This window comes from Melospiza georgiana, chromosome 1, assembly GCF_028018845.1.
Source record: "Melospiza georgiana isolate bMelGeo1 chromosome 1, bMelGeo1.pri, whole genome shotgun sequence".
Taxonomy (NCBI): Eukaryota; Metazoa; Chordata; class Aves; order Passeriformes; family Passerellidae; genus Melospiza; species Melospiza georgiana.
In genome coordinates, this window is record NC_080430.1 from 40,244,856 (window position 1) to 40,259,056 (window position 14,201).

The window sequence follows — 14,201 nt, forward strand, 5'->3', positions numbered from 1 at the left end:
ATATAAAACACATTTGAGAAAGTCCATAATTCCAACAAGGGTTTCTTTCCTTCATGACTACCTCATCCTGGAAAAGCCAGACGTGTGCTGTGTGTTCCAGAAAAGCCACAGTAGCCACCACTGATTATTTCAGGATGCCAAAAATGCTGGGAGATGTCCAAGAAGAAACAATTTCTTAACAGTTACATTACTTCTATTCTGTTTTTCAATGCAGGAAAAGCAGAATATCCAACATCAACTTTAGCTAACAAACATAAAAAAGGATCTCCTCAGTTTCTCCTATCTCTTTGACTTTGTTTTGCTCAGTTAAGGGAAAAAACAGTCTTATAAAATAAGATTACCCAAACCATAACAAAACATTACTAACAAAGTAGGAAAGCATCGTAAATAATGGATTTAAATAAAAAAGAAAACAAAATCAGATGACAGCTATCCAAAAGACTTACTAAAATGCAAAGCAAAAAGTTCAAGTAGACACATGGAATATAAGGAAAACACAAGCCAATACCTCAAGTAGCTGGAAGCAGCACTGCACTAGCCTAATTTATCAGTTAATTCATTGAAAATTTATCTTATGGCACAAGTTCTCGCTTTTCGCAATCTACCTTGCTTATACGATAACACCAAATCCCAGGTCAGTTCTGTCTCTCGGGTAAGACTAAAGATGCTTTAGAGGTAAAGGCATATAGATGAAAAGGCATATAAAATAAGTAATAAATATAAAGGAAATATAAAAACTAAGCTTAAAAGAAACTGTCATCCTAAGTGATTATGGTAAACTAGGAGTCATAGGTAGCACACAGAAAAAAGTCCTGCTACAAGTCAAGTAAAGCACTGAGGTTTTACGTGGTATTTCTGCAGTGCAAAAGAGGTGCTTCAGTGTGAATGTCTATGCTCAGACACAAGGGGAGCCCATACACAGATATCCACTGCTGTTCCAAACAGCCTCAGGTGGCCAACCTAACAAGTGTAACAAAACCAGTAACAAATCCAAATCATTCAAGAGCGGGTGGGAATCAGATGCCAGTGTAAGCAAAGTGGCTGCACACAGCTGCATTAATTCCACTGCACACTGCCCAAGAAACTACTTATCAGCAAAACTGTTTCTTTCTAAAAGCTTTCCAGAGCGCTTGCACATGGTAACTTTCCTCCTCTTCACCTACACACAAAATTAGATATTGGTATAAAATATCCAATTCATAAGTTAATACCTTGGAGCCCATTGTAAATAATTGTTTTTCATTTCAAATAATTATTTCTTCCAATCAATATTTAGGTATTTCCTTAGATTGTGTTGGGAGTTTTGTACCAATGTCTAATAACTAATGAAATGTGTTTACTGCCACACTTCAAATAGAAATTCCATCGTCATGTCATATTAAAAATATTTCTTTCAGGAACTGGAAGAAAGCAAACTCCTGCTTATTCACCTCACCATGTTCCCCTACAGGAAGATTACTGTGGTGCCTAAAAGCATTAAGGTAGCTACCTGAAGTAGACTTATATTAGCATTTACTTCTCTGGACTCACTCATCTAGTCCTCTACACTGACTCTGTAAAGCCTTATGGAAGAAATTAAGAGAGTTGAAAAATACAGTTTTAAGGAAAACAGTCCAGTTCAGTTAAACAAACAGTTCAGTTAAAAAAAGAAATCAGATGAAAAAATGTAATAAACACTAGTACTGTGCAGGTGTTTATTTTTTATTCATATGCACATATACACACACAGATACATACATATAGCTTCCAGATACTCACAGAAACTGTAAGATTATTCCATGCTATGTCTTCACGAGACTTATTGATAGTCCTCCACATACGCAATGTGTCATTGCTTGGTTTCTCAGGCTCAGAACACACACATCTGAAGGGAAGAAGAAAAGTTTGCATGCTTTTAAGCTGTATGTGCCAAAATGCAGCAATTTGAAGTAAATTCAAAAATCCTGAAGAGTTTAAACCAGAGTTTTTCCCAAACTTCTATGGAAGAAGCAGAGTACAAGGCTTTTCCTTACCTGATCCAGGACTATTGAGAGGGTGGGGGAAATGAAGAATCAGGTCAGCCTCAAGAAAGACACCAAATTTGAGTATGTTGTCAGCTAACTGAAGATATAAATGCTTACAGTGCTCAGCTTTAAAGCAACTGTATACATAATTTTTAGCAATATTTTTGTAGAAGTAAAAATCCCCCTCCCTATTGCAGCATTTTGCAAACTCACACTGCAAATCCTTTCTGTCAGACAGGTGGACAGAAGTACACATCATATTAAAAAAAAACCAAAACACAATGGACTGAATATGGATTTAATGGGATGTTTTCAAATAAAGCTATTCAAGTACACCAACTGGTAAGCTTAACACATAAAAATTTATGTAGAAGAGGGGAAGGAGTTAGTAAACAAGAAATAAGTCTCCTTTTTCTATGAGATTCACTAAACACACTGAAAAAAAAACCCCAATGAACCATGGAAGGGAAAATCTGCATCCTGGTGGTGTGAGGGTAAAGAAAGAAGAGACATTATATGTGCATGGGCAAAAAGAACATAGATTTGCATAGCACAATGTTCGAGGGAATTTTGAAAATACTGAGTAAACAATTATCTTTTGTTAACTGAATTCTAAACTAACAGAAACAGGAAATAGGAAAGGAGTGGAAAGCAGTAGCTCCTACAAAGCAGTTGCCAACACAGAATCATCAATAGAGAAAGGAATTGCAACAATAAGCATGATGAGACAAATCATAATTAGTTGTTGGTCAAAGCAGCAACATAAAAAAGCATGCTGAAGGAAGACTTGACAAATTTCTCAACAAAGACAATGAAGATAAAGTATGCCACCAAGTAGATAAGTAGAAATGCAGGAAAAGAAAGGAAAAACCCACATCCAGAAAAATGTAAGAGTATTTGAGATTGTTTTGTGGCTCAATTAACTGAACATGCTTGTTCTGCACCCTTTTCCCCACTGGGGGTTACAGAGTGGGGAAAAAAGGAAAGGGAAAGGAGGAAGAAAGCAATTGTGAACAGCTAGATCTCCTACAGCTTTGTAAGAGAAAAAATGCAGGGCAAACCCATGCTGAACACTGTGGCATGTCCCAAAAACCACAGAGCTAAAGCAAATTAAAATCCCACCTTCCCACCCTCATGGCCTGCCTGTGGCAAAACACAGTCAGGTGGCAAGTGCCCAAAGCCCTACAGAACAGTTTCTGCCAGCTCAGCGGATTGAACACGCCCATGCAGAAGTCCAGTGAGGACCCAGAGCCACTGAAACAGAAGGATGAGCAGCCAGTAGGAAGGGAAAAATAAGTGAGTGAGTGTCCTCCCACAGCCCACTCCTGGCAATGTGGCCTGGTCTTAACAGCGGCTAAGACAGGAAAGTGAGTGTAAATGTCAAGCGTGAACGGAACACAAGAAGCAGCCTGGCAGGGTGTTTGCCCTTTCCCCCTGGAAGAAAGTCCTGAAGAAGCACTGAATGATTGCAAAAGTGAGCAGAGATCTTGGAGGGGAAACACAGTAGTCCAAACCAGTTTTGACACTGCTAGAAGTCACCCTGTGTGCAAGGGGATAACTGCCCTGGCCAAGCAGAGCAGCAGCCCTGGTTAGCAGGGCAGAGAGTATTCTGCTCTCCAACTAGAGAATGATTGCCCCAGTGCAACAAGCAGGGACTCTCACCCCACGTGCATGGACGTGACCTTGTTAGGGGTCCCTCACCCACACTGTGACCACACAGGTACAACTGAAGTTGGAAGATGCACATCTCCAGCAGGAGGGGAGCACTAACATTTAAATTATTTCATTTAAACTATGAGAAATGAGCAGTTTTCTCTGAGCAACAGTAAGCAGTATCTTCATCTGGCATGTGTGAGCTGCTAACCCAAGTCATCCTATTTCATGAAACTGTAATTCCTAGAAGTAGCAAGCAGAAGTCCTGTTCTGACCTTTAGAAAAGCTGTATTAAAGCAGGCTTTGTCACAACCCCTTATCCCTTTCAACCACCCATAGCTAACACAGAAAATTCAATTTCACAGCATCCTGAATAGAATTGTTTTGGTGTTTTTCATGCCCACACCAACCTTAGCATTCCTCCTACCCTTCCCTGGAAGCGGCACCCACTGCCATTTAGTAAAAAATATGTCCCTCTATATGTCCCTATTTATTTCACTAACAGATAGTAACTTGGTACTTACGAATATGAAGTCAGTTTATTCAAATCATTGTGCATATTGAAGGGATACACTTCTCCCAAATGGAAAAGCTTTTCCAATGCCTCATAAATAAATATGATACATATGAGTGCTGCAAAAGCTTCCTCAGTAAATCGAGTGATGTAGCACACGAGGCTGCTGGCATCTGTGGCTACAAGCACGATGCACAGAAATGAAGTCCACAGACCAATGCTAGCTCGCAGGGAGAGGTAGGAAAGACCATAATCCCTGTGTGAAGAAAGAAATAAAAAGCATTAACTGAGTCAAAACCCACCTCTATTACATTCTACTTGAAAAGACACTGAGGCCAAGCTTTATAGGTTTTCAGCACTTTTCTCATGCTTGATATTAGCTCTGAAGGAAGCAAAAATTTTTTTGCCTCATCTCCCACCAAAGCAAAGCAACACTGCAAGATGTTTCTAGGACTGACAGTGCAACTACCTAGCTTGGGAAGCATCATGGGGATGGGTCCCTCCAGAGCTACCCAGATGGTTTCTCCTAGAGGGTAGATCCATCTCTGCTTACCCCTGCAGAAGCAAAGCCAACAACTTCACACAGTCAGAATATAACTTTCATTTGAGTCCTTGCCACTTCTTATCACTGATTTTCTCATTTAGGTTTGCCAGTGCCTCACAGCTTTACCAAATAATATCAATTTCTCAGTCTCTTGCCACTGTATTTACCTTCATGGACATACACATTTACTGCACATCTGCTTTCAACTACTGCTATTGTAACAGGCTAGAATGTTAAAAAAAGTGCATCAAGTCAATAGAAATATCACTTACCTGCAAAATTTAAATAATATTTTTTCAAATACTAGAACTGGTCCTGTGCTTCCCAAGATAGTAAGAGGTTGCCCAGCAAAGAGAGAATAGGCAATCCCAGTTAATGAGGCTCCAAAGAGAGACTCTATTGCACTCTGTTTGGGGGGAAAAAAAAATACTGTAACTTTGCTGTCTTTCAGGTTAGCATTTAGCATCATATCTTCATAAATACAGCTTTAAGATGCACTAACTTAGAAACAAGACAAGATGCAAACACATTGCAATCAATATCCATGTTTGAGACAAGAATAACTTAACACTGTTTTGCAGTAACAATACCATGGACAAGATTTTGAAAACTTCACCCTTGAGAAACATAAAGCCATCGAAAACCATGAGAACAAGTTACTAGTCCTGCCAGCTCTGAAGGAAAAGCATACCAACAATTATACAAATTTACAAAAAAAAAAAAAAAAAAAAAAAAAAAAAAAGAAAAACTAATCTGAAACAAAAAAAAACCCCAAACAAACAAACAAAAAAAAAAAAGAAAATAGTTACTCAGCATGTTGATTACAGAAAGAATTAATGGTCTCTGTAAAGAAAAAAGAAAACAGATATCTGTATTGCACCATACCTACAGTGTGCTGTATCAAACCTGCATCAGTCAACCAAGCATTACAAAAGAAAAAAAAAGAAAAAAAAAAAAAAAAAAGAAAAACAAGCTGACAGGCAAAGGTGCGGGGGAAATTACTGAAGAATATTGCTTTATGTATACATGACACCAAAAATAGATGAGCAGTAAACCAATGTCCCACCTGGTAATGCATTTCTTTTGAAGGAATTAAGGTATCTAGTTCAGTTCTTGAATTAAGTGTTTCCCTGCAATATTTTCTGCCAAAAATACCCAGTTACAATGTACCTCTAAAGAGAGAGGTCAGAATTTTAAATACTAGCATTACATTCAATTTACTTGAAAATTGTTAATTACACCACCTACCACAATGAGAGGTCATGGATTACAGATTCCTGTAATGGAATTACAGTGTTCCGAGTGGAACTTTAAAGCATTTGCTATTTTGAAATTATGCAAACCTAAGAAAACAGAATTCCTCAAACTTGAGCTCCAATTCAGGAAATCATCTGAAAATGGTCAAAATGATTTGCCGAACTGGGCTATTAAAAATGAAAATGAGTCCTTTGTTCATAACATTAAGAAAAAAATATAATTCCAGTCTCTCGTTCTATTACCTTCAAATTAGTGTTTTTGGCTAGTCAATGCATTAACCTTGGGGCTCTCAGTCAGGGTGGCAGGGACAGGAGCACTGTGGAGGTGATGGCCTCTGAGAATGCGAGGGAAGGTTTCAAAGACAAACTGTGTACCTTACAATGTCAGCTACTGTGCTTGAACATGTGTGTGCAGTAACTAAATGTTTTATTCAATGATGCACACCAAGTATCTGAAGGCAGGAACAAACCCGCAAACAATTCCAGACAGCTAAAAGAAAGAAGGTGTTTGAGAATCAAGCTTTGAAAGGAGGGTAGTTTCATTATTATACATGTTGTACATTCAAAAGTTACACTGTCATTTTAGTAATCATTCCTACGTTTACAGTGGGAAAACCAGCACACAGCAAAGACATAATTGATTTCTGTATTTTCTACCAGCTTGAAGTGCTACACCAATAAACAAATATCTGAGTCAATAGCAATAATTGAAAGAAATAAAACAGTTAACTAAATTTTAATACAGTACAAGCTTAAAAATTTCATTAAGTATCAAGAATTTTGTAACATAAGTTTCATCAGCATCTTAGCACTTGTAAAAGACATGTCTGAATATATCCTTCCCTCCCATAAAAGGACAGAGCCTTGTTTCTTTGTGATAGATTTAAAAACAGAAAATACACTTCAAACTAGTTTCCTCATAAGCCAATTGATACTAAGTTACTAACACTGCTGATATTCAGTAATTCTTCCCTGCTTCAAAAACTGCTGGTGAAAAGGTGCTAGTATTATCCACTGCCCAACATAACACTACCAAAATTTTGTATGCATATGGTTTACATTTGAATAATTTACAATGAAGAGTATTTTCTGCTGATAAACCTCAAACACTTTATTCTATTGTGAGCAACATATGTATTAGTGCAAGCATAAACACATCCTGTCAGTTTCATAAATGGACTGCTGGCCACACACTGCAGGCATTATCATCCTCATAGGTCTACTCAAGGCCAGTACATATTCTTGGCTATCCACCTTGAGCCTCTGACTTTGCCTAAAGCAGGCCCAGTGGGATGGTGTACCTTTACTGCTATTTATTGCTCTTAAGCAGCCAAAGAGAAGGCAATACAAGCCTTTTCTCAATTCATGAAGCCATTCATCCAATAAGGTAGGATAAACATTTTTTACCTCCCCTGTGCATCTTCTCCTGCTCACATAGGTTCCCCACATTTTCCACAGCAATTACCTTTTGGGGAAGATCTGCTTTGGGGCAGGCTAATCAAGTGCTGTGGGTAAATTCTTCAAATACAAGTATAAATAAATGAGACAAATGCACACAGTGACTTGCCTCTGAAGGTCTAAAAGCCTGGCCGCTACCATTCTTTGTACTCACTATTCTGCCTTCTGTAGCTTCTCCCAGGAGCCCTCCAAAAGTGATTACAGGAGACATACAGGCACAGTATAGGAAAAGAATCGAGGCCAGGCACTGCAGGCTTAATGCATCCTTGAAGTCACTCAAGAAAAAAGGTGCTTTCCTTTTGATGTCAAGTATCAAACCACCAAAAAGCCTAAATAGGTGAGATGAAACTCGTCAAACTGTACACTAAAGGATTCTAGCTAGTTTAAAACTATGGGCTACACATGACTGCCAGTGCCTATTGCTGGCACAAATTAGCTATTTCATAATCTAGATTAAACCATAACAATTAAAAATGTCAATGAGAATCTTATCTACTCCAATTCGGCAGTATTTCAAACATAATCAAGCAGGTTTCCCACATTTTTAAAAGCTGACTACATTTTTTTAATATATGGGCTAGATACTGAAAAAATAACTTTGCAAACAATTTCACCTAAATGATGCTTAAAGTCAAATCTGTCTTATGATATTCAAAACAATGGAACAGAGAAATATGCTAAATCTCAACCAAGATCACTGCATTATCACATTTCAATATTTCCACTCCAACATACAGTTGTAGCTTTTTATTTAAATTCACTACATACATATGATGACGTCAATAAATAAATTTAGGGCTATCATTTTTAACAGTGTTCCTATCTGGAGAACACAGATATTCCACTTAGTTCAGTTGAGTAAGTTATTACCAAGAATTTAAAAACCAATTTTAAAAAATCTTAAAGACTCCAAAATAATAGACATTAATTTGCATTTAGAAAAATTTATTTTATTTTTAATTATTAAAAAAAACCCAAACACTCCTAAGAAAAAGAAAAATCTTATCTACAGATAATTTTGTGAGCAGAAATGAACTTTTTAGCTCCACATACTGTCTACAAAAACAGTAAAAGGTAATTATAACAAAGACACAATGGTAAAAATCAACACAAATGCTGTAAAGTCTTTCTTGCAAATGTATGAAAAAGATGCATTTGATTTAGAAGTTTATTATTCTGGGGATAACAACACTGTACATATACTCCAAAATTTTTCAGTTGATTTAATCTCTACTCTCATTTCAGATATTAAAGTTTACTCATAACCAGGTATTTCCAATGTTGAAGACTTCTTTAGCAAATATTTTAGAATTAACAGAAAACAACAGTAACTGAAAGAAATTCCTTCAGTTTTATTTTATCTCTATAAGAAACCCGACCAAAACTCAAAGCTAACCAATACCAAACTACTTTGTGCCACTTTTCATTTCTTATTGTTCCATTTCATACACGCTTAATAAAACAGATTTGCATTAATGGGTTTTTAGTACCTAGCCAAACACTGAAAATTGCATGTTCCTGCTGTAATTATGAGAATTGCAAGCTCCTGAAGATTAAAACTTAAAACCCAACTTTTAAAAGTCAGTTAGTTAAATTAGGCAGCATCTTATGTGAAATCCTTTGCAAATGTGTTGAGAAACATTGCCAGAGGCTTGAAAATACTTTAAGCAGATTGGCACTTACAGGCAAGAATCCAACACTTGAAAAGGACAAAGGATGCGCTCTGACACTTGTACCGTAATTTTTTAATGTTTAAATGTCAATCATTAAGATGAAGATTTATCACTTTTATTTCCTTATGGAAGCTAGCATTTAGGGAAGTGAACACACCTTCCAGTTCTCTGAAGTTCAGGTCCGGCATGATGGCCTTCTTCTTTATGACCGTTTCCTGTAGGAGTAGATCCATTTGGAAATTTAGGTGCCTTCCTTTTCTCCTACAAAAGAGACGTGGGGGAAAAAAAGGAAAAAGGAAAAAAAATACTTTGAGACTCTTTTTACACTAAAAAAGTATAATTAAAAGAGAGTGTGCACAAATCCTATGCCTTCCACACCCTTTTTCATATTCTCAGCTCATCAGCAGTGCTCCATCTTCCAAACCAATCTTTTGTTAAGTACAGATGACTAGAACTGTACAACACCACCCAGAAGACCTTATTAGTACCTTGCACAACAGTATTCATCTTCCCTGTACCTACAAGAAATAGATTCCTGAAACACAATGAAACAAAACCTAGATTTTCAACACATAGTAGAGGCTCAACCATGAGACAGGAATCTTTAGATACTTTTTTTCTTCAACCATTTACAGAGCAGAAACATTTAACATGTATCAGAAACTGACGTCTTTTTATGATACACACAGTATTTAGTTGAAATATAAATGAGAAGTAATTCCCCTGCTGAGCAAGCTGCTTACCAGCTCCTCATAAATTTTTCAGCTGAGCCTGCCTTCCAAAAAACCCTGAGCCCAGCTTATTTTGGAAACAAGTTACATGGTAACCTCAGGCTACTCATGAACAGACTGCGCTGCTGTTACCCCATTCTATTCCACCCACTCTGCCAAACCACCACAGGACTCGACACCAATGTCAACCTTCTGAACAAAAAGCTCTGGTCTCTCCCCTGCTTTTGATCCTGCAGGCCCAAATTCCTTTAAGTTGTAAAGAGGGAGGAGAGGAAGAAAATCTCTCCAAGGACCCACTTTCCTCAGCTCTCATTGCAAGCCTGCATCATCACAACTGAGTAGTATGACCAATCTGTATCTATTTCATAAACATTCTGTTATCAGTATATGCTACACAAAACACATTGAACATTGTAATGAATGCTGCATGCAAACAGAAGTTCTTACAATAATTTAAATATTCTTGCTGACCACTGCTAGACTACTCACAGAATTTGGTAACATGAACTCAAGCACAATTTCTCACCAATTCTTCCAGTTCCCACATGAACTCATTTCAGTATTTCAAAAGGAAATAGTGTAAATAAAATTAACTTAACAGCATAGCAGAAAACTGATTAATGCCTTTCCCCCCTTCTTAATTTTCTTTTTTTGTAATTTAAATGAACAATCAACTTTTTCTTGCAAAATGCATGTGGGGACTTTCCTGATGCTTTACAGCCATCTGGATAGGAGCCAGCAGTATGGCCAGGTGGCCAGAAAGGCTAATGAGATCTTGGCACGCGTCAAGTAGAGTGTGGCCAGCAGGACAAGGGCAGTGATTGTCCCTCTGTACTCAGCAGCTCAAATCCTATGTTCAGTTTAGGCCCCCTCACTCCAAGACAGACTGGACCTTTTTTTTTTCCTTTTACCTGGGAAGGAATATTTTGTGGTGGCTCAATTCGTATAGTTGGATCCCACTCTCCCGGAGGCAGGACTGTCACTTGGTCTAAAAACTCATCAATTCCTGACAACAAATCATTTCGGTCTTTTGCTTTATAGGCAACATCATGGAAAACCTACAAGAAGAAAGTACTCAACACTTATTTTTATTTTATTTTTTCTGAAAGAGGAACTGATTATCATTATATAATGATTAAACTTGATTAAAAGGTATGGAACATATTTTGTCAGTTCTCAAAAGTTTGGGTCTTACTTTACTTACATACTATTAAATTAAAAGCTACCGGTATGCACATTCCTATGGACCACAAGACACAGAAGTTTTATCTTCAAACTCAAAACTAATACTGAGGTAATTTCTAAAGTTAAATGAAAGTTAATCTTCAATTTTCAGGACATCAAGTTCATGTACTATTGTCTGACTAACTCTGCCTTATAGCCATTGTACCACTATGACAAAAAATACTTCAAATAAGCTTCAAACCAAACCACAAGCTTTTATTAAGAATAAGAAAGCATTTTTATACATCTACCTTAATTAAGTTTAGCAGACTGCCTAAAAAGCACATGAAAGCAATCCTACTAAAAAATGCTATACCATTTTATAGACTACTACAACATCAACTCCAAGATATATTTTATACACACAGAGGGAAAAAATGCTATTTTACTGTAAAACTGCATGTAGAAGATGATTCTGAATTGTTCTGTACATTTTAAACCTGAACTGGTTTTCTCCAAATACCATTAAATCTGATCATTAAATCTTCTAATCTTAAAATAGATCTCTGAAGTCTACTCAGGTCTTTTTAGACCATCAAATAATTGATTTTCTTTTCTATTTCAGTGATCTAGAGTATTCCTAAAAATCAGATCAGCCTATCTAAAAAAGTTTAGAAGCTGCAAGTAAAGCTTTTAAAATTCGATTCTCACATTGAACAAAAACTGTATTCACAGACTTGTTAACAATTGCAAAATGACAAATTTCTAGTTTACATTACCAAACTTCAAATTGTTCTAGAGTAAAAAGTACTTGCATTTCTGCTAGATAACCTTAAAAATTATCAGCAATTCAGTAGGTGGCGCTCAATGTGAAGTCAAATTAAAACACCCTAATTTTGCTCAGTAAGATGGCATCACTCTCAAATTAAAAGTACTGGTTCCTTCCTGTGGTCTTTAAAACCAAAGGGCTCTAAGCACATGACTTCAAAAGGCTATTAAAATTCCTATTTTATTTCTTTGATCTGGCTTAGATTTAAAAAAAAACCCCTATGATGACTCAATTGCATGCGTTTTTAAAACTTTGTTTCCTGAGCACTTGCGCAGCTGCTTCTGTCCTTTCTGACACACAGTGACTCGTACCAAATGCAGTTCTATTTAATAGTTCTCATAATGAATTTAACATAAAAATGAAATCTATACATTAAAGTCAATTTTTTTTTTTCAGAAATACATTTTGGATTTAAAGACAGACAAGGAGAGAAGTTAATTTACCATTATCGACTTCACTAATACAAAAAATAATTAAGTTTACAGTTCTTCATTTAACTAGTCTGAGGTTTTTTTCTTTAACCTACTACTCCAAATCATTTACTGAAATCAATTGGTAAATACCTCATTCTAGACTTCAACTACAAGCATTTAAAACAGATCACTCACGTCATCTGTCATAAGTGTTGCTATGGATCGTCCAATTTCATGGTACTGTGGACTTTTTCCTACTGGTCCCAACAACAAAAACAAAAACCTGTGGAGAAAGTAATACAGGTGAGTATGGCTGACTCATCTGCATATATTCAAAAGGGGTTTTTTTCAAATTAATATTTAAAAGAAAATTTAGTGGTGAAGTAAAAATCCCATTTTTACTGCTTACGATCTTAAAAGACTGCTGCAACACTGTGAAAAGATTCAGTTTAAAGTCGATATTGTAAGGAACTCAAATCCTGACCCAAAATTACTCAGATATCTTCTTAATTAAGCCTAATTTTTCAACTTCTTGTAATGCCTTCAAGACTGTAGAATTCCACAGACTAGAGCTCAATGAATATTTCCCCTGGATTCTAAGCCTTTCTGACATTCCCAGTAGCAAAGATCTGTTAAAGTGGCAGCCTAGGAGCTCTATGACCTGTCCTACGTTCCCTTTTCATGGGAGTTCAGGCCCCTCACCTCCTGAGAGTGGCCATGGCACACAGAGGATGCACCTACTGGTACCTCCTGCAGTACACTTGGGCATACTCATATAGTCTATCCTAGTCTTGTGTCAGTGGAAAGGAAGGAACTTGGGTATTTGAACACCTATTGAAGTAAGTGACATTCTGGGAAGCTGATCCAATCTGGGGGTTGAGTCACAGCATATAGTAGCAGATCCTTGTGCAGTAACAGTGCCTAACATAAAACTTACCAAAACCTTGAACAGGAATAACATTTTATAAATTCAAAAGGATACAAACCAAAGAGTGAACCTCAGTAATTTGTTTCACAACCTTCTTCTATATTTCATGAAAATGACATTCCTAAGCACAACACATCTGAAAAAAGTAGCACTTTCTTTCAGCTCATTGTACAAAAAGGTCACTTCCGTCTCCTTTGCAAGTTTACTACCCTAACTGAAAACAAGAGTGCATCTTAAGAATCCCAGTATGCTATTTCAGATCTGCAAGTCTGAAAAAAATTAGGACAGAATAGATTCAGCTACAGTAATCAGTATGCAGAAATTTTGGAATTTCCCAAAAAAAATTGAGTACACCTGTCAACTACTCTCCAAAAATTCTCACATATATGTATTTTTGCCCTTCAATAGAGTGTATAAGCTGAAAATCATGAAGATAAACAAACACTTTGATCATTTTAAAACATTAAAAATCCAACAAAAAACATAAATACAAATGTATGGGCAAACACCACGGAACAGTCCAATACATCAATGTGCACAGAAAATGAAGTGTCATCCATGATGATTGATGAAATTATCTTCTAACCTTCATCATGAGACCTGTATTTTGATATTTTGAACATCTGTGGTAAACATACCCACAAGTATAGTAATGAGATCATTGGGACTGGGGGAGCAGGGGTGACTGCACCAGGCTGGATAGCATACTGCAGACTGAGAACTACTTCTCTATGTATTAGCTGAAGATTGACTACTCCAATGTCAATCATGTAGAATTGGGCATATAATAAAAAATTGTTTTTTAACCACCTAAGTCATTCATATGCAGAGCATTTGTATAAGAACAGATGTTCAGATTAGACAGACCTTCAGACTTAGTGTGCTCTTCCCCACTGACAAGCTGTGTCACACCGAAGGGAACTATATCTTCATGCCCATCTTCAAAATGTCAAAACAAACTTGGAAGACTCATTGCTTTTACTGCAAATTAACTTTCAGTTTCAAATCCTGCACTTGCTTAAGACAGCATCTTTA

General features: G+C 36.8%; 1 protein-coding gene across 2 annotated transcripts in view; it reads right to left on the reverse strand.

The window, feature by feature from the left end:
- The window catches only part of SLC4A7 (solute carrier family 4 member 7), a 66,783-nt gene that overhangs the window by 16,164 nt on the left and 36,418 nt on the right, over positions 1 to 14,201 (reverse strand). For both annotated transcript variants that reach the window (XM_058019788.1, XM_058019780.1), the window contains exons 10-16: positions 12,434 to 12,521; positions 10,744 to 10,890; positions 9,259 to 9,362; positions 7,583 to 7,757; positions 4,987 to 5,120; positions 4,181 to 4,426; positions 1,759 to 1,864 (exon numbers count right to left, since the gene is read on the reverse strand). In XM_058019788.1, coding sequence (XP_057875771.1) covers positions 1,759 to 1,864; positions 4,181 to 4,426; positions 4,987 to 5,120; positions 7,583 to 7,757; positions 9,259 to 9,362; positions 10,744 to 10,890; positions 12,434 to 12,521 — 1,000 coding nt within the window. The remainder of the gene's footprint in view (positions 1 to 1,758; positions 1,865 to 4,180; positions 4,427 to 4,986; positions 5,121 to 7,582; positions 7,758 to 9,258; positions 9,363 to 10,743; positions 10,891 to 12,433; positions 12,522 to 14,201) is intronic.